Genomic DNA, 20,235 nt, shown 5'->3' on the forward strand with positions numbered 1-20,235 from the left:
AACCTTGTTTTGACTGCAGGATATGGAACAAATTAACATCTATTTTTCAGACAAAAACATAAAAAAATATCGACAAGCTACGTTTAATGATTTAACACCAATTAGCTTTTTTAAGTGACAGGATTCCAACACATTATTCATGTCAAATTTCATGTTTTGACTTGTCAGGTATTCTGACATCCTGGAACATACCGAATATATTCAGTGGTTTTAAATATGACACTGACAGAAATGGATGGATGGGTGGATGGGTGGACATAGCTTTTAGGGAACACGATTACGTGTGAACACACAAATCTAGTGTTTTTTCCCCCAAATCAAATCCCATCTTTTCCCAGACTGCAACAATACTAAAGTTAAACCCCACTCCATTTACAAGCAACATTAAAACAGGGGTCAAATTTTAATGAAGACTCAAGAAGTAACTTTTATACAAACTGGTGTATTAAATAAAAAGAGCAGCAAAGATAACAAATGGGTGGGGTAGGTGAACTGGAAAATATCAGTCCAAATGCATCCCTGCCAGCAAATGTTTCTGTTTGTGACTTGGCATCATGTACAGAGACTCTGGACCGACTCTCAGAGCCTGCAGACCACATTAATCCAAACAGAGCAAGTAAAGCCTAAGGAAATAACGAGCCTTAGCCAGGAATGGAAAATGCTATCTTCTTAATCACATCTCTCCCCAGATAAAAAAAACCAACAACAAAGCAGGTAGAATAAAGGCATAATAACATGATTAAAATAAATAGTCATTTCCTCTGAGGAGTCTCACCAGCAGGGAAGCCCATAACGTTAAAGATTCGGTCCAGCTGGTCATGGTGGTAAGGGTTGCTGGTCTTGATATCTTCCTGACGACAGTGGAATATGGGCTCAGACGTAAGCAGCTCCGCAAAAATGCAGCCAATCGCCCAGATGTCTGGAAGGAAAGCAGAGCAGACACTCACCCAGAGTTTTCCACCATACGGCCGGTCGCAACGCGTACAAGAGAAGGGGAGCACAACGCCTCACCGATGGCTTTGGTGTAGTGCCGAGCTCCCAGCAGCAGTTCAGGCGCTCTGTACCAGAAGGTGACCACCACGGGGTCGAGGTCAGCTAAAGGCTTCAGCGGTGAATTGAAGAGACGGGCGAACCCCATGTCCGCTGCAAAACGAATAAATTAGTTGATGAAGGTGGTCAGCTGAAACAGTAAGCGGGATGTAAACATTTTGAGGCCATGCGTACCGATCTTTACTCTTCCCCTCTCTGGCCCTTCTCCCATCACTAAAATGTTGGCTGGTTTCTGACGGCGACAAGACAAACATTAAAACAACATTCCAACTTTTGTTTGGTTTAGTTGAGGAAGTTCAACATTTAGTATTGTTTGTTGCTGCCCTCTAGTGGAAAAATGATGTTTCTTCATCAAACTATTGACAAAAGCTAACATTTGAGATCTTTTATGTAATTTATTATCTAAGGATTAATTGATTTAATTGTGACAAATCTATCATTGAAATGATCATCAACTATTGTAGTAATCAATTAATCGCTAACTGTAGTACACAGACTCAACACAACATAGCTATAGCAGTAACTGAGCTAAAACTGTAGAAAATATATATATAAATTTTACATTTAAGATAAAAACACCTTTGTCTGTCAATACGAGATACCCTCAACTCTTCAAGTGGCATAGTTTTATCTTCACCCAGTTTCAATTCAGTAAAAAGTAGGCTAAATTATCGCATTTTAGTCAATAAAACATTTTTTTCCAATTTAAAATAATTGAATTGTTTATTTGCAAATTTAAGAATTTCTACTTTGTATGAAAAAGATTACATGAAAAATATGCAGAATATGCCAATTTATTCTGATTAAATTGATTGTCATAATAATAAATGAATAATAAATTCAAAAAGTAATTGTTAGTTTCAACCCAATTATTATCATCTCACAGTTATTTAAAAAACACAAAAAACCCCACTCAAGTTTAGTATCTAATTGTGTAAATAAGTGAACACTTTCAACCCTAATGATGTAATAATTAACAGATTGCAAGCAGACTGATCTAAACAGCCAGCCGTCTTACCAGGTCTCTGTGAAGCACCCAGTTAGTGTGGAGGTAATGGATGCCGTCCAGAATCTGGTAGAGCAAAGACTTGACCATTCCTCTTGGAAGCTGAAGCGGCTTCTTGTTGGCCTTGGAGGCTCTGTGAAACTTAATAATGTGCTGAGGGAAGACAAGATAATAGTTGATGTAGCCTGCGTTGGCATTTGGGTTTAAATGCATGAAGCTTTTCATACTAAATTATAAACATTAAGCTAGCTACAGGGAAGATGGGCAGGGCTGATATGCGTGCCATGTGTTTCCACTTGTTTCAAAGGGCATTGTAACTGTTGCAGCTATGTGGCAGAAAGAGGTATTTAATTCAGCTCTGATGGTCTGCCAGTTGTAGCTGCAGTCTGTAATGCAGCGGAGGTTTAACTACCAAATGTGGAGAACATCTTGGTTTCTGTGTGTGTGTGTGTGTGTGTGTGTGTGTGTGTGTGTGTTTCGCTGAGGTTTGGCACTGAACATTCATTCAGTTATGTGTATTGATTGGAAAATCGGTGAAACGCTGCAGCTGAGAATGTTTATGTAAATGCAAAAAAAAAGAAAGAAAGAAAAGAACAGAGAGCGAGAAACATGGTTCCTACACATTCTTCGTGTTCCAGCTCTGTACTTTTCCAGAATCAAATTGAGAGAGTTCATTTTTAAAATGCCAAAGCCATTAAGAGTTCACTGCAGGTATTTCTACTGAGGTCTACCTCTAACTGTAAACCCTGCAATAAGGAAATTGGAAGAAAGGAAAGACAAGAAGAAAGGGAACATTTTGGAAAGAAGGTATGGGGGAAGATAAAAGGAATGAGAAGGAATGAAAAAGAAAAACAAGGGAGGAATGGAGAAAGGAAGGCAGGAAAAGTAAAGAAACACGCTATGGAAAAAAAAGGAGAAAAGCATGAAAAATGAAGGAATGAAGAAGGAATGAAAGGATGTTGAAAGAGGCCAGTAAAACTACAGAGCAGTAAGAAAAGAACAAAAGGAAGAAAAGTAGGAAGGAATGAGGGTTAGAAGAAAAAAGGATCAGGAAGCTCTGAAAAATAAAGGAAGGAAAGAAAAAAAGAGTAATAAATGAGAAAAAAGAAAAATGGAAATAAGGAATAATGGAAGGGAAGATAAAGCTAAAAAGAAAGAAGAGGGGGCAGACGAATATAGGGGAAAAGAAAAGAAGAAAATTAATGAAGGAAAAAGGAAAGAAGGATGTAAATAAATTAGGAAGAAGGGGAGTAAGGATAGGTAGAAATACAAAGGCATAAAAGTAAGAAAAGAAAGAATGAAAGACAGAAGGGAGGCCAAAGCAAAATTAAAAGAAAGAAAAGGAGAGAAGGAGTGAGAGAAAGAATGGGCAATGGAAGAAGAGAAGGAATGAAGGGATGGTCGAAGAAAGGGAAAGGAAATGAAAGAAGATGGATATAATACAATATAAGGCTGCATAATATATTGCAGATACATCATTATTACAATGAGAGTAACTGGAGGGCAATGATTGTTGGCTGATAAACTCCAATGTGTGTGAAGCTGAATTTACATCTTAACGTAATATTTAGTCCTTTTCGACAGAGTCTCACAGTGGAAGATGCTCACACTGGACACAAATGATATTGCTCACAATGCTCAAGGTCACAGAGTGATGGAAGCACAGACGACAAAGACAGGAAACAAGAAAAGTATCATACATCACAAACCGTCATCACAACATTTACCAACATTTCTGCGAGATTTCCTAACAACAGAATGTCAGAACAGAATGAAGGCTAGAAAATACAGTTCACAAAACGCAGCGCACAGCATGTTGCTTTATGAAAGTTTGCATTTTTTACCCAGAGATCGTGTTCTGCGTAGTCGAATAGCAGCCACACTTTACGGTCAGCGTGCGACAGGAAAACCTTCTGCAGCGAGATCACGTTAGGGTGCTTCAGCTCCCGCAGCAGCTGCAGCACAAAAACCCAATCAGAGGAATATCTGAGCAACCTCGGGAAAGGTGCGTGACAATGACAGTAAGTTCTATGCTAATTATTTAAACGAACGACTGTGGAAAATGGTAGCTTAAAAACATACAGCAGACAACTAATGTTTTAATTTTCAATTGTTTTTGTTAATCACAGGTGATTATTTTGCTACAGCGGTGAAGAGTTGCGTGAGCCGCTCCTCACAGCCCGAAAGGAAAACCAGAAGCGACTCTTACTGCAATCTCTCTGCAGGCCGACATGGAGATACCGGTGCCTTCAATCTGCTTGAGGGCGTAGTCCTTATCGTCCTTCCTACAAACACAGAGAGAGAGAGAGAGGCAGAGCAGCATCAACACCAGGCCAGACCGCCGGCCCCCGAGAGGGACCCATACGCAAACAGAGATGAAGGCCGGGGCCGCCTGGCAGCAGCTGGCACGGGAACCGGGGAGAAGAGGCCAAGTTGCATTACCTCCAGATCTGTGTAATCAAGCTCACCTCTGAGACTTTAAACAATAAGAAGGGGAGAGGAAACAGGCTCTGCCTGGCAGCTAGTGCGGCACAAACAGAGCAGGAGGGCTTTCTCATACGTGAACGAATTGGTTAAAGCTCCCTGCCTCCCCCCAGGCCCCCCATCGGCCCAAATCCTCTCGTAAACCCAAACTCTGTGACTTTTCCAGAGTCGGTCTAAAAACAGCAGATTTACTTCATAAACAGCGGCAACTCCGACATCTTTAAACACTTTGAGCTTTATTTAGTGGTTCCTGTTGGTGCCAAAGTCCAGGCTGTGATAATGGCTCCTGCATGGAGCTCCTTCCAGCTACGGTCTGCTCAAAAGAAACTGATTGCAAACAGCAGGAGACATTTGGAAAATATGCGTGTAGATTTATTCTAGATTTCCCCCAGCAATTGGTGGGTTCAATTATAAAATGACTGAAAGGCAGAAAGTTGGAGCACAGACTTCAATTTGTTTTAATTGGTCTTACTGCACACTAAGTGGTGCATAGGAGGTGTGTAGTTATTTAGCCTCACACCGTCCCCACAGTGAGACATGTTGATGGCAGAATCATGCTGTGCGCTGGTTCTCTTGTGGCATTTAAATAACCGGGGTTTTTTTAGTAGATTTGAAGGTCAGCCACACTTTCCAGATTATAATTTGTTAGAAATGTTGACATTAAAATGACACAAAGCATCCACTTTATAATGCACCATTTTCAGTCAGTCAGTCACATAAAAAAAATAAAAAAAAACAATAAAGTTCACTAAACCGAAAGAGTAACACACAGCATAATGTCACAATATTTAGAAAGGCTCAAGAAGTGCAACTTGTGTTGACGTTCTGCCCATCTCAGGTTTAGTTTCTGTTGCAGATGTATGCAAATGTATTGCAAGTGTAAAATCATGGAGAAAACAAATCAGCTAATTAGCACAATATTTACATTTCCAGAGTCTTCCGAACTAAACACAAAGGAAGCCTCTGTTACAATATTGTCGGGTGGAATGCCGTATTGTGGTTTCTCACACACACAAAAATAGAAATAGCAACAACAACAACAAAAAAAAAAAGCCTGAACAGAAAGAGAAAAACCAAAGGGGTTTTCCAGTAAAACGATACCAAGGCTGAAAACGTTCACATAAACTGAAGCTGAGTTTTAGGGAATTTTGAACACCTGTTATAAATCTACCAGAGTTTTAGGCATACATTATGTATGAAATTATCATTCATGTAACTGGAGAGAAATGCGTGCATCTGCTAAAAACAATATTTTACTATATTAAGAGAGAAGCAGTTTTAGTGGCTTGTGACAAAATTGGATCCAAAAAAGAATGTTTCTTTGGATCATAAATGTTGCAGATTGTTGAATTATCCTAATGTTCCTCAAAAAAGGGATAATTCTGCACAACAAACAAATAAATCTACTGCTAAATTTAGCAGGTGTGTTTGTGTTACATGTTTGCTTGTGTCTAGCTATATTAACTAAAATAATCATCAGTGGTTATTGATATTATTGTCACTGCAGGAATCAATATTTCACTTTAGTAGAAATTGGGATAATTGACGCTTTTCTGTTTCAACTGAAAACAATAAGGTCATTTTAAACATGATTACTGTTTTGTGGGTCCATGGATGTTTATAGTGCGTTTTATTTTATTGTTGCATAACTTTGGCTGTGTGGGAACAATTTGGCCAGTCTGGGTAATCTGGACAAAATTTATCTATGCCTTTCCCCTTCCCTTTCAAGTACTCAATATACTTTTCTGAAATAAAGCAGTGTCTTGTTGACATGCTTTGTGCCGCTGAATCTAAATGATTTTCTAACCACAATATCAAGCATTTTAATTGTATTCTCTCAATTTCTGGGTGAGGAATAGTGACCAAAGTGCCATGTTTAACCGCTTTCCCTCTAGATGAAAACATTCTTTTATTGTAGAGTAAATCCACCAATTTGCAAATGTGGGATGGGAAATACAAAAAACAAACAAACAAACAAGAGAGAGAATTAACAGTCTTGCGAAAAAACAAAAACAAACAAAAAACAAAAAAGTGTAGTTGCAATTAAAAGAAAAAAAAAAAACTTCCTGGCAATATATGCATGTCTTCCCATGTATGTATTGAAAAGGGGAAACCAAAATGTTTATTTACAAACAATTTTGCACAAAAGAAAATTTTAGACTCTTTAGTGCCTATAGAGCCCACCCCCTAATTTGCATACGAAGAAAATATAAAAAAAAAACCTCTTTTATAAAATAAAATAGAGGAAACGCTTTAATCGCTAAAGCAGTTATTTCAGGGATAATTAAAAAAAATCTATACATATTTGTTAGACATGCTACGCACTAATGGTAATTAAATAAATACAATCTACATACATATATTTAGCAATCTTAGCTTCAGGTATTTTTCTGTGTAAAAGCAGAAAAATGAAGGGATCACCATAGGGCAACTTTTTTTAATACCGTGATATTTTTACTCAAGTAATCATTGTGTCAGAATCTCACACCAATTCATGTGCGGAGAAAATAACTGTAGTAACATAAATAGGTAAACGTCATCAGCCTATATGCACCTGCCAAATCCGACCAATGAGCGCCTTCACTGTCACAAATCAAATAATATCTATTATTAAAAACAAAAGCATGCCATACAAGAGAAAGGAGAGCCCCTGTCACAATATTAAGTCAGTTCACATATCTCCATATTGTCTGCATGGATATGCAGCAGTAAGCCTGGCTCTCTTGAAGGGGAGAGAAACGAGGAGTCATTTAAATGTATTTGGGAGAAGGAGGAAGGGAGGGGTGCTGGCTGCCTAGCTGGAGGCCTGCAGCTCATCAAACTCACCCATCTTTTCTCTTCGCCTTGTATACATGACCGTAGGTGCCCCTTCCCACTTTGCATCCTTCGTACTCAAACAGGTCCTCGACTCGCTCTCTTTCGCCGGTGAGCTTCACTTTAAAGTCATAGTCCATTTTCACCACTGTTTGGCCTGAAGTGTGAGCACTCCTTCCTTTATTAAAGCGTCGTTTTGGGAGGCAACTGTGCTCCTCCAACGAGCTCGGTTCGGTATTTCAGCTGGTTGCCTTCCCCAGCGTGGCCCTTTCTTCTTTTAACCCAGCTTCCACATCGAGCTGTCGGGGTAAATGTAATGTTCCGGCGAAGGGATGCGCGGTGAACGGAGTTGGTCCACGGAGAAGCGAGCCCGAATAAATGTTATTTTGTCTTGCTGCTGCGTTTCTCTCAGCCGGTATCTGCTCCAAAGAGACGCACTTCACTCGGTATCGACGGCGTATTCACGCACGGCAGTGTCGAAAAACGTCGTAAAAGACAGACCTTGCAGTTGTGGTGGCGTGAATTTTGGCTTTTCCTAGGGATCCGGATAATTTGGTCGGCTCTTTTTAGTTCTGAACGATTCTTCTTCTTTTCTTCACTTTCCTTTATTATGCTATTGCAATGTACTCATTTTTTTTCTTGTTTTATGTTTTCAACATGTAAAAGAGTTGCATTGAAATACATATTTCGTGAAAATCACAAAATATGTTTACCTTCAAATTAAATTAGAGAATTTCCTTTGTAAAACAAACAAACAAAAACATTAAGAAAAGTTATGGCATACTTTGTGCTGGACTTTCACATTAAACATAAAAAGTACAATGAAGATTGGGTACTTGTATACTTGAGGAATATTGTATCATTAGCATTTAGGAATAACACATGCTTTTATGATTAAGCAGTGTGTTTATGTACACATTATCTACGGCAAGAAGCCACTCTTGCCATAAATAAGAGTGGCTTATCTACAGCCACTCTTATGAAAAGTAGTCCTCTGATAATTTGTGCTTATAAAAACACAGCTCAATCAGTTTCTTACAGCTTCTCCATTGATTCTAACAAAATGCTTTTTGTTCAAATAATCACAAACATATTTCTAGCTGTATTAATTTTAACCTGCTATTTATTCTTAGATGGCACACACTGGAGCACGCAGAATCTGTTAATAGTACAGCTTGAATGTGAGTTCCAACAACACAATGGAAAAAAAAAATGTAAAAGGAGCTGGCATCTAAAATAGGCTCGGCCATGAATGACACATCATTATGCAGTAGAGAAAGAATATGGGAAAATGGACAGAGAAGCTCATACTTTTAAATGCCAAAAACAATTTTTATATTTTCACATTGTTGCATTGTAAATGCACCTCAAGCTATCAACAAAAAATCTAATTAGTTTTATTATTTATTACATATATTGAGTACATCTTATTTCCAGTAGTCATAGCGCTTATTTGAATTTTTTGGTAATGCTTTTTCCAGTCCTAACAATACATAGCAGTTATAGAGATATGTTTAAAAGATTCGGGATATTTCATAGTAATCGATATAAATGTAAATTTGACATTCAGTGGAAGACTAACATCTTTTTCAACAAAATCACCACTTTGAATATTGGTGGTGGCAGCAACATGCTGTGGGTAGGCTTTTTTCTTCAGTAGAAGCAGGGAAGGTGGTAGAATAGTTCAATTCAGCTACAGAACAGTCCTGTGGAAAAATACTGTCAAAGAAAAGAAAAAAAACAAACATGACAATAACATTTATAGATAGTACCAGACGGTGTATTTTTTCTCCAAAGTATATGTATTGTGATAATAAAAATACAGCTGGGTAATGAAGCATAGATTTCAAGTTCTGGATTTCATTTAATTCAATGTTTTTAAGAAGCATATTGGGGGAAAAAAACCCTGCTTCATTTGTATTTGGGAGGTTATAGAATAAATATGATCAGCTGACTTTACTAAACACTATTGTGGACAAGCAGCATTTAGCTGTTTTGGACAAATTCTGCAGCACTCTTACTTAAGGAGTTATAATATACGTGAGCTTGGGTCCAATGATCTTTCAAGCTATTAGAAGCTCATTGGAGGAATAAATTGTATTTTGAATGAATAAGAAATTATAGCAAAATCAAACAAATTTCCTCTATGAATGTATTTTTGATTTCACATATTCATTTTACCAGGCTATAAATTATGTTTTTCATGCCCTTTGATACTAAAGATTTAACACATATATTTTACAACTAGGCTCCTTTCTTTCAGACTGTTAAATCATACTTTTTCGATTTAGTACAAGTATATTCCACGCGAGTCTGGCTGATTTCAAAGAAAAATCTGTAAAGTAGCTTATTAGGTCAACATTAAATAGTGTTTTTTAATCTCTTAAAGATCCAATAAAATTTTTGATCTCATTATGTCGATGGAAAAAAATATTACAAGCAAATTTTGTATTATTTTCTCGCTTATTAGGAAACAAAAAGTGTGTTACGTTTCATAGGAACTAGCGAACGACTGACGTTGTTTTTCCCCGGATAGCATTAGAATTTGGACCACTGGTCCCATCTTGGTTTGAGAAAGGAGAGAGCTGAGAGAACCGTCCATATTACAGCTGCTTTGTCAGGTACTTTAATCGCTTAATTATCGCCGTCACCAGTTGCTGATGTATGATCTAAGCAAGTGCCAGGCTTCATATATGTTATCTGTTTCATAAAATTGTTTGTCATGAGCGTAATGTTGAGCTTTTGTGGCAGTTTGCTTGTGGTGTCGACTGATTGCTACTCACTGGCTATGCTAATACGCTAGGGCTCAGTTAACACCGAGGCGTTGCGCATTTAAATGACGCTTTGCCGGCTTGAAACATCTACAAAGGTAACTATTGCGCTTCGTCTGTAGCAGAATTTCATCACCAAGTGCAAACATGTTATTTAGTCTGAGTCAAAAGTGCTGAGGGGATTCTTTGTCTTTCCTTTGCTGCTCTGCGTTTACATGGAGGAAAACTCCGTTTAGCCTCCAATGACCCGCCTTTGCAGAGCACTGATTGGATGCCTGGGGTGTCACTCATGGAAACTGGGATGGTGATTGGTTGTTGGCTGTAACAACAACGCCAGTCTTTCTGCTGTATTAGCTGCTGTCTTCTTGGGTTTTCGGCAGATTTTACTGTAACCACAATAAGTTTTCCCATTTGAGAGATACGTCGTTATTATATTTGTTAATAAATCCATCCTCGATCCACTTGTCAGATTAGGATAGCTTTACTGCCCTTACCTTCAGGGTGTTGGCACGGACGTCCTAGCCTTACCCATCACATAATCCTAACCTTTTAATGCCGTATCGATGTTGTGGACTTCGCCTTTAGTAGAGCCTTGAAAGAGTGTTTCGGCTAAACAGTTGGGTTGCTTTACACCTAATCTAATTGATTGCATCACTTCTTCAGCAGATTATCAAGTCCTACAGAATCCTGTTAACCACCCATTTATTCAAATCAGGTGTGTGAACGCAGGGAAACACCTAAGGCTTGCAGCACAGTAGGATATGAGAAAGGTTGAGAAACATTGCTTTATACCAATGTAAATGCATAATTACTTGAACATGATGTTTGTTTATTTGACCACAGTAGATTGAAACAGCTTTTGGATTTTTATCCCTGTACATCACTCTGGAATATCACACTGATATCTGATATCACTGACCAGAGCAATTTCTGTTTTTGGTAGAAGAGTGTGTCTCAACATGGCATGGTTTCTCTCCATTGCTACCAGTTGGTGGGAGGGTGCTCCCACCAACAGTTTCAGGTGCTCAACAGTTTCAGTTGAGAGAGAAATGGATTTATAAACTGATAAAGTAAACCTTCCTCTATTGGGCCAGACAGTTTATGAAATGATTCCCAGACTGTTATATGTTGGTTGGCATCATTATTTAGGAATGTTTCTCAAACTATGATGCCAGGCCTCTATTCTACATTGAGGTATTCAACTTGAATACCTCAATATATTTTAATGTTGCCAAAAAAGAAAAAAAAAGAAAAAAAGAAATGCCACTGAAATGGGTAAGGGAGCAGCATCTTAGTTCCAACAAGACCAACATGAAAAATATTATGGAGTGCCAAACCAAACGTTACACGTGCTGTTTCCAAGGCAACACCATGAAACACAGAAGTGGAGGCATGTAGTACCTTGGGCTGGAATACCTGCTCACAGGTGCGAGATGTTTGTCCATTCCATACAACAGAGACATGAAGCAGTTCTCAGAGTGGTTGTACAACTAAATATTATGATTAATGATCTTTTGACTCGCACGATAAATGAGAATATGCAGGCTTTTCCGCAAAGTAATGGTACATTTTAAACGTTTTTTTTTCATAGTTTGCTTTCTGAGTAGAGTATACATGTTCCTAATGTACTTGCAACACACTATTATTTTGAAGAGAACTGTTTGTCCATTTGTGTAATGCTGCGATTCCATGTGTGAATGAGAGTCAAACCCATCTGCCCTTGCAGCATTTTTGGTGGTGATGGACCCTCCTGGTGGGGGAAGTGAACGGCGGAGGCAGGCTGAGCGTCTTCGACGGGAGGAGGCATACTACAACTTTATTAATGAACTGAGTGAAGAAGAGTACCGCCTGATGAGAGATGGCAATCTGCTGGGCACTCCTGGTAGGATACACTTTGATTAACTCTTAATGGACTAAGTATGTTTATTCTAACCCCCAACTCTTTACCCAAGTGGTCAAGAGGTTTTTGGTTCTCAAAATGTTAAATCTTGGCAAAAGGTGTTGAATGTACGAATAATTTAGCAAATAAAGACCCAAAATGAAATCAAGTAGAATTGCTTGAGAATTTTTGACACTTGTGGCATTCCGACATATTAGATTCTGTATAATTTATGCTGTAATAGCCTTCATGTTCATACCTACCATTTTTTATAGGGGAGGTGACTGCAGAGGAGCTCCGTCAGCGCCTGGATGGAGCCAAAGAGCGGGTGTCATCTCAACCCCACGCTGAGCAGCGATTGCAGACTGCTGATTCTGGAGAACAGCAGAGCAGTAGCAGCGCAGGAGAGGAGAGAGGGGCTGGAGGAAGAGGAGGGGCAGGTAAGAAGGGGGGAAGGGATTCTATCAAGCCAAAATTTGGCTTGTGCACAATAGAATATTTGTTGCGGTTGTAACTTTGGCAAGTCAATTCCACATTTTTGGAGGCAGTTGATTGGATCTTATTTAACTTTCCCACGATCTTAGTGCGACGCTCAGGGAGCGGTGGAGTGGGGGGTTTCCACTCTCAGACTGTCTTTTCTTTAAACGGCGTACGCGGGGTCAGTGTGACCCTGCCGATCTACGCACAGTAAGAAATTCATGGGGTCTTGAAGACCCCATGAGTTATCTAGACCCCATGAGTCCAGATGGGGTCTAGACTCATGGGGTCTTGATCCCATCTGCACAAGGGTTAAGAGCATCAATGTATAGGGGCTTAAATCGAAAAATGGGTCATACTTTTCGGGGCTTTTCTTTATTTTGTATTTTTTTTCAGAATTATACACTTGATGTTGGTTTGCCACATAAAATCCCAATAAAAGATGTCGAATGCTAGGCTGCACTGTGTGGCTTTAAAGAAATAGACCCAGAACATTGTAGCTCAGATTAAATCAGAAAAATACAGTTTATTCATTCACCTGACATCATAAGTAATTGTTTTATGTGTATACACTGTTATTGACACAGCATCTTCTTTAGTTTGTTGCATATTAACTTACTAAGTCTGGCTTGCATTATTTTACTTATAGGGACTACAGAAGCTGGAGCAGATTCTTCTAATGGAGATTCGTTACTGGAGTGGCTGAACACGTTCAGGCGCACCGGTAACGCGACTCGAAGCGGCCAGAGTGGGAACCAGACATGGAGGGCTGTCAGCCGGACCAATCCCAACAGCGGGGAGTTTCGTTTCAGCCTCGAGATCAACATCAACCACGATCAGCCCGAGCCGGGAGAGCATATTGAAACTGTGAACTCTGTGGATGCCCCAGAACTCCCGGTGACTCCTCTCAACACCTCCGCCCGCACTGCTTCCCCCCTCTCCAGCTCTCGGCCTTCAGCCACTCCGAGGCCTGCGCCTTACCCCTCCCCACGCCCGGCCATAAGAAGGATCGAGACCCGGCGCACACGCAGCAGTACCACCGCTCTGTCTGTGAGCTCCGCCACGCTTCCTCCTGCAGAGATAGTCCCAGCCACCAACCAGAGGCGGGCTTCTACTTTGCACTCATCAGCACCTTCTCCTACTGTCCCTAGCCCTCCCGTTGATCAAAGCGCACCATCGCAGCATCATGTCCTGAATGTAGAGGCAGAGCACAGGCGTAATGAAGTGCCTGCTGCTCTAGACTGTCCTCGGGTGTCGCCACAGGGCGACTCTCAACCCCAAGCTGCGGGACATGAATCACGCAGCAGCAGGACTCGATCACGTGGCCGAGCGCGCAGAGCTGCGGCAGGGGGCGGAGTTGCTTCTCGTGCATCGAGGAGAAGTCGATCCCCTTTGAACAGAACACCTAGTGTCAGCACCCTCCCACCAACTGGTAGCAGCCCAAATGGGTCTATGATCCAAACCGGTGAGCCGAGCGGTGTCACGACCTCTGTATCCATGGAGACCGGGGGAATTGTGTCCGAACCCGACGCTGTGCTGGAGTCCGCCGTGGAAACGGTAGAGCGTGCAAGCGAGTCGCCCGCAGCGGGCGCAGGAAGCTCGGCGGTCAGACGCCATCCAACAATCATGCTGGACTTGCAGGTGAGGAGGATCCGGCCCGGCGAGAACAGGGACCGGGACAGCATCGCGAGCAGAACTCGATCCCGCGCACGGGTCGCCGAGAACACGGTCACGTTCGAAAGCGACAGCGGCGGGTTCCGACGCACCATCTCCCGCTCGGAGCGAGCCGGGATCCGCACCTACGTCAGCACCATCCGGATTCCGTTGAGGCGCATCAGCGAGACTGGCCTCGGAGAACCCAACTCCACCGCCCTGCGCTCCATCTTGCGTCAGATTATGACTGGATTTGGGGAACTCAGCTCGCTCATGGAGACGGAGGCGAGTTCGGAAAGCGTCGCGCCCAGCCATGCTGACGTTGGCGCCACAAATAGCAGCAGCAGTCGTTTACATTTAAATGAGAATGAGCCTGGCCAGGTTGGGACAGATGAGGCCGTTCCAGGGCTGGAGGGCCAGGTGAGGAGCGAGGATGAGCAGATTGGGCAGGCCAGATTCGGAGGCGGAGTAGTTAGCTCCGTAGACGGACGGGCAAACAGCCGAGACACCAACAACTTGGTTGAAAACGGCACCCTGCCCATCCTGAGGTTGGCACACTTCTTTTTACTCAACGACGACGAAGACGACGAGCATCCCCGAGGCCTGACCAAAGAGCAGATCGACAATCTATCCACGCGTACATACGGTCAGGCCAGCCTCGAAGGCGAGATGGGTCGCGCCTGCAGCGTGTGCATCAACGAATACACTCAAGGCAACAAGCTGAGGCGCTTGCCCTGCTCCCATGAGTTCCACGTTCACTGCATCGACCGCTGGCTCTCCGAAAACAACACCTGCCCCATCTGCAGGCAGCCAATCCTCGCAGCGCATCACGACTGACCCCACCCTCTGCTGCTTACGGCTGGCTGAGACTGAGCAAACCCAAGTGGGCTTAGCGTGTACATATCGCTTTCACCGCTTAGTTTCTTTGAAGACATCCGTTGAGTTTAAAAAAAAAAAAGGTGGAACCAAAAGTGTGCAAAACAGGAAAGAAACTATAAATCCAGAGAATTAAAAAAAGAAACTTTATTTTTTTAGATGCTACGTTTTGAGCAAGTCATTTAGCTCCTCCTGTGTCCTTAGTTGCTACTTGTTTCATCGGGCTTCAGAAGTCTGTCAGTAAACGGCTTTTATGCTTTAGGAGCTCCTGTAGCGACTGTTGAATAGTCTGACTCTAACACTTTTATGTCTCACATGCGTGACCTTCTTTTTTCCTTTTTTTTTATTTTTATAACTGACCATACAACACACTTGTCGGTTTGGTTTAATCAGTATGAGCTGTAAATAGGGCTGCACTGCTTATCAGGTTCTTGAAGAGATACAAGGCTAACATCCCAACTGCTCAGAATGGAAGAAGGACATTTGTTTTTGTTTTATTGTTGTTTTTGTTTTCTATTTTAAAGCCTAAAAAGTCCATTTTAAAGTTTCTTAAAATATGTGAAATTTGAGAGGGTTAAACAAGTTTTGTATTCACTTTGGAAATACATTCATTCTGTGCTTGTATTAATTTAAGCCCTACAGTTAAAATGCAATACAGAGATCCAGCAGTCATCCATTAAAAGCAGTCACTTTGAATTAAAACCGTTTAAAGATTTGTCGCCACAGTTCCAGTAAAACAGGCTCTTTTGATAATCAGGGATTCGGACTGGTCCGCATACGTTGTGCAATATTGAGAGAGGAAAAATATTGACTTGTTGGACATTAACTTTGTTGTCTCTCGTTGTCTTTTCCACTCCAAGACAAACTCTTCAATCAGTGTCTTCATTGTTTCTGTTGCCAGTCCACATACAGAGAACAGACTGGGAAGATGTGGAAATAAGATTATTCTGCAGTGTGTACAGTTTGTCCAGCTAACTCAAAATTCCTCATATAGCATCTGACTTGGTGTGTAACCTGATGTATTTTTTTTAATCTATTTTTTTTCCCCATTACATGCACAGAATAGCCTTTTTGTGTAAAAGAAATGGATTAAGAGCTAACCCACCCAGTACATTTGTTTCTGTCACTTTATACATAACAGCTGCAGTACACACCAGTTAACTGCATCTCTGCAGTTTCTGTGTCCCTAACTAAACTGCAGGATTGTTGCAGTACCGTGTGTAGGAATGTGTGGAAGAGTGTATGGTTTGTTTGCCTGTGTGTTTGTGTGTATAAAAAAAAGGCCTGGTGTCTGTTCGAAGCTGGTTCTATAAGAACTCTTCTATTCAATGTGTGGCCACGTAGTAGGGTTGGTGTGGGCAAAGGGTTCAGAAGTGAATATTTATTCTGTTCCTATTTAATATGATGGAAAAATCAGCCTTTGGAATATGAACTGATATATTTTGCTTTGTCATGAGAGTAAATAAAATGGCTATGATGAATATAGTATGAAAAAGAAATCGGACACTGGTTGTCTTCTCTCCTTCAAAATGCTTTGTTAGGGTACTCGCACAAGTGTTGGTACCCCTTGAACTTATTTTCACTTTGGAACTGAAAACGTAATTGTGTTTTTGTGATAGACCAACACACAGCCGTGTCTTAATTGTTCAATTTTTTTCTTTAGAAATAAAAATCCAAGAAGTGTATGAGAAACTTTAAGCCTTTAAATATGTGCTGAAGTTGGAGTAGGAGCTTCTTAAAGAGACAGAGACCCAATTTAAAACCATCAAAATGCAAAGTATTTTTTTAAGTCAGTTAAGAATTTTTTTTATAACTGAAGGTAACAGTTACTTGATTGTGCTATAAAATGACACCCATCCTTTTAAGACATGTATGCTTTGATTAAACCGTTCTATTGTAGCTCTGACTGCATGTTGAGGGTGATTGTCTCTTGGAAGGTGAGCCTCCATGCCAGTCTCAAGTGTCTGTTCAGTTCAATTAGAAAATAAATTATAATCTTAAAGGAAAATGAAATGTAAATCAAAATATCCTAGCTTCTTCAAAGAGCGGTTGTCGATGCTGATTGCTGTATGCAGAAAGGATCTTTTTAGATCAACTCAAACGGGAACCTTATTAGTTTTGTGATTTATTTTGAAAGAATCCACCGGATGCGGCGCGACATTACATATGTGAAATGAGCAAATGAACGCTGTTCGGATCTGCCCCCTTCATCGTAGCCTCCGCGGTTCAGCAGCAGCAGCGAAGCGATGATCGCCCAGCAGCTCCAGCAGCAGGAGGATCAGCGGCAGGTGAGGCGGACTCTGCCCGGTCCCGGAGCGGCTCTCCTCGGCTCTGTCGGTGAGCCGTGAGCATGTTACCGCTCCGGCCTCCTCCTCGTCCTGGTCCCTGTCACACCGATTGTCATTGTCCCATAGCAAGATGTATTTCAACCGGAGAGGCAAGAAGATCCACAGCGAGGGAGGTGAGTTAAATAACCCAGTTCACCTATTTTAAATGGCTGACCAATCAGGGTTCATCCCGCCGCTCACACTGCGACCTGTCATTGTAAAGTGCTTATCTCATTAGATCAGGCCTGTCACTGCCGGGCATTCAGCGGCCTGTCCCGTCCTGTTTGGACTCGGGTGGTTTTGGTATGTGCCTGGCATAATAACTCCGGACTGCGGCATGCACATGGGGATGACTTGCAGTATCCCAAAATCCCTTTTATTAATTTTTTAGCCTCCGGATGGGAATTCAAGGGCAACTAGTCTGCAGGTGATGGATTTATTGTGTAACCCTGATATTTTTCATCAAGGGAATCGCTAATGATGCTATAACACCGTCCAAAACTTTGGGATAAAAATATCTAGAGTGGTAACCTCATCGCTCATTCAGGTACTGAATTAACTGATTCACGACATAATTACGGTATTACATAAATCTGTAGCATTGGATTATTGCATTCCACCCACTTGGATGCATGAATGGACTCTTATTTTTAGAGCGCCTCATAGTAAAATATCTGTACATCGCCTGGGCCAGACAGTCCAGGCCAAGCACCTGCAGCACCAATCCAATAAAACCCGATTTAAAAACCACGTGACCGTCCGAGGAGCTCACCGAGCTGCCCCGCCAGGCCATCATCTACAGGTGCATCCCAATAAATCTGATCGAAAAGTTAATTTATTTCTCTTGTCAAATAAAAAAAAAGCATTTTAAGAATAATAACGTTAATGAAACCCCCCAAAATTCAGTTTACAGTATGTGAAAATTACATAAGGCCAGTACATTTGTAACGCATGTATGCTTTTTTGCCTTTCACAATAATTAGAGAAAAAAAAAAAACAAGAGGAAGGTTTAAGTAACAAAAGCTAATTGCTGAAAAGGCTGACTGTTTACAAAGTGTAGTAGAAAAGCATATTTGTAGAAAGTTTAGTGGAAGGAAAAAGTGTGTTGGAAAAACACAAGTAACGGGGAATAATCACTGCTTTGAGAGTACTGTGAAGTAACTGCCATTCAAGAATTTGTGGGAGATTTACAAGGTGTGTTCTGCGGCTGGAGTCAACACACGCAGGCATACGGAGGACATGAGGAGCAGCTGTGGGTTTGATTCCAACTTCCTTCACTTAAGTTGCCTCATGATCTGTGTGTGTGAGTATGTGGATGTTGTGTTTGTGTGTGACTGGGCCAATATGACTCAGTGTAAAATAGCTGTAAGTGGTATTTGTGATGAAAAAAAGCTCAATATAAGTACAGTACACCTATTTTCAAATATTTCTGTATCAGACAATAAAAACCATTATTGTGCTTTGCTACTGGAAAGTATTATCTGAATATGATATTGGTGGACTGTATGTCGCCTGAATCTTATTTACATTGGTTTTCTAGAGCTGGCCAAAGCCTTCACTTGTAGTCTCCCAAACCATCAGGACAGCCCCAAAGGAATCTTCATTTTATATTTATACATTGAGAATGATATGTAGCAGTTTAATATTTTTTTTTTGTTTGTCACTTCTATTTCAACCAATGTGGTTGACAAAAGTTATCTCAATGAATAATTAATAGTTAATAGTTGTCTGTGTTTGCCTCTCGGCTGAAAAACAGATAAATTTGCTTCTTTCTTTATCCCCTAAAAACATCTGTATTAAAATACTGGCAACTGGGCAGATTGAACTGTTTTGTTACTGAAAATGTTCTATGCAAAAAATAAACTTGACTTAATGGGCTTAACAAGAAGAGGGCCTCCTCCTGTTAAAACTCTACAAAAGGCACAAACTTGGGCCAGCTCTGTTCACTTTGAATAAGGTCTATTAGCTTAAAATATGTAGTTATTTTTTTATTACTTAAAGTAATTATGCTTTGGAGTTTAGAGTTTAGAACTTAAGGACTGAGTACATTGGATATAATTCACCTCGATCTCAATCTTGTTCTTTGGAAGAATTGAAATTTTTGCTGACGTTAACAGTTTTCTGCATTTTGTCTTCTGGGGTTTAAAACAGGTCTGGCTACTTTTAAAATGTAATCTATTAACAACAAAACACTTGATTTTGTAATAAAAATCACATTTGTAAACAATTCTAATGCTCTTGGGAGCCCCCTGCTGGTTTGGGAGTCCTAAACAGGTGCTGCCTTTACTACAGCCTTGCCATTTTTGGTTAAATGATCAGTTTAAGCTCCAATAGGATCATGCCAAGAAACAATCAGGTTAATTTACATAAATGTCCTTTTAAAGATCTGCTGCTTTTTCCCCCATAAGTATATTATCTTTTTCCTCAAGAAAAGCTGGAGATGAGAAAGAGGTATTCATATATGAGGCTGCAGCAGATGATTTTATGTGTGACAAAGGGTTATTTAAATGGATTGATCTACCAAAGAAGAATATTTGTCCCATTTTGGTGTTTTAAATAGCACATAGTGTCAGGGGTCTTTGTTTTTATGAGTGGCTGTATTGTTCCTGAAGCCTCCAGAAATAAAAAGCAGGGCAGATTGTGAGTGTGTCATCTGGGCCATGAGGACTTTAGGCGGAAGTTTTCTGGATCTTCTGAGTCTTAAAAGGTACATTTTTATAAACTAATTATTGCCCTGTGACTAATGTGAAACCAGAATTTTTTGTTTAAAAAACAAGCTTCCTAATACATCTTTATTTTAAAATGAATGTTGTAGGTCTAACACAAGATTAATGTTTCTACTACATAATCTAAATCCTATCTCCTCAAATAATATTTTAGTTAAACCTACTTTAAAAG

At 40.6% G+C, this 20,235-nt stretch overlaps 3 protein-coding genes across 7 annotated transcripts in view; 2 read left to right on the forward strand and 1 right to left on the reverse strand.

The window, feature by feature from the left end:
- Positions 1 to 371: 371 nt before the first annotated feature.
- LOC106944627 (cyclin-dependent kinase 8) lies at positions 372 to 7,833 on the reverse strand. Its single transcript, XM_015027721.1, has 7 exons — positions 7,367 to 7,833; positions 4,266 to 4,341; positions 3,901 to 4,011; positions 2,069 to 2,209; positions 1,225 to 1,282; positions 1,012 to 1,143; positions 372 to 919 (listed from the first exon to the last, which is right to left on the reverse strand). Exons 1-7 carry the CDS (start codon positions 7,492 to 7,494, stop codon positions 753 to 755), a joined length of 813 nt encoding a protein of 270 aa, XP_014883207.1. The 5' UTR covers positions 7,495 to 7,833; the 3' UTR covers positions 372 to 752.
- Positions 7,834 to 9,864: 2,031 nt separating this feature from the next.
- rnf6 (ring finger protein (C3H2C3 type) 6) lies at positions 9,865 to 16,509 on the forward strand. 3 transcript variants are annotated; one of them, XM_015027719.1, is made up of 5 exons: positions 9,865 to 9,975; positions 10,106 to 10,223; positions 11,852 to 12,007; positions 12,280 to 12,444; positions 13,131 to 16,509. In XM_015027719.1, the coding sequence occupies exons 3-5, from the start codon at positions 11,866 to 11,868 to the stop codon at positions 14,969 to 14,971; spliced, it is 2,148 nt and encodes a 715-aa protein (XP_014883205.1). In that variant the 5' UTR covers positions 9,865 to 9,975; positions 10,106 to 10,223; positions 11,852 to 11,865; the 3' UTR covers positions 14,972 to 16,509. The 3 variants fall into 3 exon arrangements, with proteins under 3 accessions (XP_014883205.1, XP_014883203.1, XP_014883206.1); XM_015027717.1 differs by lacking the exon at positions 10,106 to 10,223; XM_015027720.1 differs by lacking the exons at positions 9,865 to 9,975; positions 10,106 to 10,223 and adding an exon at positions 10,620 to 10,840.
- A 666-nt stretch (positions 16,510 to 17,175) lies between these two features.
- atp8a2 (ATPase phospholipid transporting 8A2) overlaps positions 17,176 to 20,235 on the forward strand; it is a 61,192-nt gene continuing 58,132 nt past the window's right edge. For all 3 annotated transcript variants that reach the window (XM_015027726.1, XM_015027728.1, XM_015027729.1), the window contains exon 1: positions 17,176 to 17,471. In XM_015027726.1, the coding sequence (XP_014883212.1) occupies positions 17,429 to 17,471 (43 nt within the window). In that variant the 5' untranslated portion in view covers positions 17,176 to 17,428. The remainder of the gene's footprint in view (positions 17,472 to 20,235) is intronic.

This window comes from Poecilia latipinna, unplaced genomic scaffold (assembly GCF_001443285.1).
Source record: "Poecilia latipinna isolate Pla-1442-1.1 unplaced genomic scaffold, P_latipinna-1.0 Scaffold106, whole genome shotgun sequence".
NCBI lineage: Eukaryota > Metazoa > Chordata > Actinopteri > Cyprinodontiformes > Poeciliidae > Poecilia > Poecilia latipinna.

Excerpts from the sequence above, each read along its gene's own strand:
- LOC106944627 (XM_015027721.1), bottom strand. The coding sequence starts at position 7,494 with ATGGACTATGACTTTAAAGTGAAGCTCACCGGCGAAAGAGAGCGAGTC. Across the intron at positions 4,012-4,265 it reads CGGCCTGCAGAGAGATTGCA|CTGCTGCGGGAGCTGAAGCA; the intron begins GTAAGAGTCGCT and ends TTTGTGCTGCAG. Across the intron at positions 1,144-1,224 it reads GAGGGGAAGAGTAAAGATCG|CGGACATGGGGTTCGCCCGT; the intron begins GTACGCATGGCC and ends TTCGTTTTGCAG.
- rnf6 (XM_015027719.1), top strand. The coding sequence starts at position 11,866 with ATGGACCCTCCTGGTGGGGGAAGTGAACGGCGGAGGCAGGCTGAGCGT. Across the intron at positions 12,008-12,279 it reads CAATCTGCTGGGCACTCCTG|GGGAGGTGACTGCAGAGGAG; the intron begins GTAGGATACACT and ends CATTTTTTATAG. Across the intron at positions 12,445-13,130 it reads TGGAGGAAGAGGAGGGGCAG|GGACTACAGAAGCTGGAGCA; the intron begins GTAAGAAGGGGG and ends TTTTACTTATAG.